Raw genomic sequence first — 2,563 nt, 5'->3', positions numbered from 1 at the left:
CTAGGACACATCCCTAAAGAGCATGAATATCTAATGAGCATATATTACTATAATTAATATAGAGATGAGACTACGGTTGTATCAAAGAGCTGTTTTAAGATGAAAAATAGAGGGACCTCATGCATTTATGTACGTACGGACATGTACGCTATGATGTTGATAATGATCATGTTGAGCATGACACTCAGTGGTCTGCTAACCTCCGGACATCACTACGAACATATAGCTCGACCAGTATGGATCTAAGTGGGGTGCGAACCGCCTGGGGATTCACACTCGCACGTGTGGGTCGTGTGTAGGGAAGTGCTACACATTCAAGTTAGTCTAGACTGGAGGCCACCCTTAGTATGTGATAGAGATAGGTCCTGAGAGCATCTGATATGGAAATCAACCCAGGGGAAACTATGGAACGGATTACCTCTCAACAAAGCTAAAATAGAAATTATATTCTTAATTCCAAAATCTGATGTCTAATCAAAGAAAAGAAGGCATTTACAACTTTAACCTATGTGATACATAACTCTCAAATTAAATGGGCTAGTAAATGAAAAATACCAGTAACCTCCCTATTAAAATGGCTAGTTAATGGTGTTATATAGTAACCTATGTGGGTTACAATATAACCTTAACTCCTATATTTAAAACTAGCTTAAATATGACAAACAAATAGTTAAACTATAATTAAATAATGCAATTAATAAAATGTGCTTATTGACTCATCATTGGACTAGTTTCATAAATTAAGCGGAGTTCATTAAATGCAACTTAAAGTGCATTTAATTCATCTCTTTCTTGAAGCTCAACTTTGCACAACATATAAGGGAGGTCTCCAGCGTCTTCTAGAATTTCCTTTGATGAGTTCACTATAGCTTGAATATAACTGTATAAGGTTTGTTGTAGCTTCTTGGCTCTCGTCCTTGTAATTGGACCTTGAGGTATGGAAATTCTTTGGTCGTGGTTCATATCATTCTCCCCCTCTTGAGAAGGATTCGTTCTCGAATCCAAGCCATCACCTACATCAAAAGGACTCAAATCAACAACATTAAAAGTTATACTAACACGGTACTTACCTGGTAAATCAATTTAATAAGCACTGTCGTTGATACGCTCAAGAACTTGAAAATGTTCATCTCCTCGTGGTAAAAGCTTAGATTTTCTTTGAGTAGGAAATCTTTCTTTTCGGAAATGCACCCAAACCCAATCTCCTTGCTTGAAGATGACAATCTTACGTCCTTTATTAATTCGGGTGGCAACCTTGGAATTTTGTTTCTCAATTTGTTCTTTCACTTGCTTGTGCAGTTTATGAACAAACTCAACCTTAGCATTTGCATCAAAATTCACGAACTCTTTTGACGGTATGGGTAACAAGTCAATGGGGGTTAAAGGATTAAAGCCATAAACAATTTCAAAAGGTGTGCATTTAGTAGTGCTATGAACAACCCTATTATTTGCAAATTCTATAAATGCAAACAATCCTCTCCAGTCTTAAGATTCTTATCAATAAAATAGTCCTAAGCATAGCAGTCATGGTTCGTTAACAACTTCAGTTTGTCCATCCATTTGAGAATGACAAGTAGTTGAATATACTAGCTTAGTTCCTAACTTACCCCATAAAACACGCCAAAAGTGGCTTAAACATTTTACATCACGATCACTAACGATGCGTTTAGGAATGTCATTCAATCGTACAACTTCCCTAAAGAACAGGTCTGCAATATGTTTTGCATCATCAGTTTTGTGACAAGGAATAAAATGAGCCATTTTACTAAATCTATCAACCACAACAAAGATGCAATCATAACCTTTTCTAGTCCTAGGTAAACCTAAAACAAAATCCATTGATACACAATCCAAGGACCACTAGGAACTGGTAATGGGGAGTATAAACCATCTGGTTGAAGCCTAGACTTAGCTTGTTTACATGCTATGCAACGAGCACAAACTTTATGAACATCATGTCTCATTTTAGGCATAAAAAAAATGTTCAGAGAGCATATCATAAGTTTTAGAAACTCCATGGTGTGCCATTAAACCACCTCCATGAGCTTCCCTCACAAGTAGCTCACGTATGGAACAAGATGGTATGCAAAGTTTGCCTTTTCGGAACAAAAATCCATCTAACAACAAGTAATTATCCACAATGAGTCCTTTTTCACAAGATTTAACAAAAGGAGTAAATAACATATCATGTTGATACAAATCCTATATGTGTTCAAAACCCAACAACCTAGCATTCAAAGTATTGAGGAGGACATACCTTCGTGATAAAGCATCGGCAACAATGTTCTCCTTACCTTGTTTATATCTTATGACATAAGGGAATGTTTCAATAAATTCTAACCACTTAGCATGTCGTCTGTTGAGTTTATTTTGTACTCTCAAATGCTTTAAACTTTCATGATCCGTATGAATAATGAACTCCTTAGGCCAAAGATAATGTTGCCAGGTTTGCAATGCACGAACCAAAGCATAAAGCTCTTTGTCATAAGTTGGATACCTCAAAGATGCACCAGTCAACTTCTCACTAAAGAACATTAAAGGTCTTTGATTTTGCATTAATACA

General features: G+C 36.3%; 1 protein-coding gene across 1 annotated transcript in view; it reads right to left on the bottom strand.

Moving 5' to 3' along the window:
• Nucleotides 1-905: 905 nt before the first annotated feature.
• Nucleotides 906-2,563, bottom strand: part of LOC111783592 — a 9,896-nt gene continuing 8,238 nt past the window's right edge. The window contains exon 2 of the mRNA XM_023664514.1: nt 906-1,013. Coding sequence (XP_023520282.1) covers nt 960-1,013 — 54 coding nt within the window. The 3' untranslated portion in view covers nt 906-959. The remainder of the gene's footprint in view (nt 1,014-2,563) is intronic.

The sequence above is a fragment of the Cucurbita pepo genome, chromosome LG20 (assembly GCF_002806865.2).
Source record: "Cucurbita pepo subsp. pepo cultivar mu-cu-16 chromosome LG20, ASM280686v2, whole genome shotgun sequence".
Taxonomy (NCBI): Eukaryota; Viridiplantae; Streptophyta; class Magnoliopsida; order Cucurbitales; family Cucurbitaceae; genus Cucurbita; species Cucurbita pepo.
The sequence above is the reverse complement of the archived record's forward strand: the minus strand, read 5'-3'. Positions and strand labels throughout refer to the sequence as shown.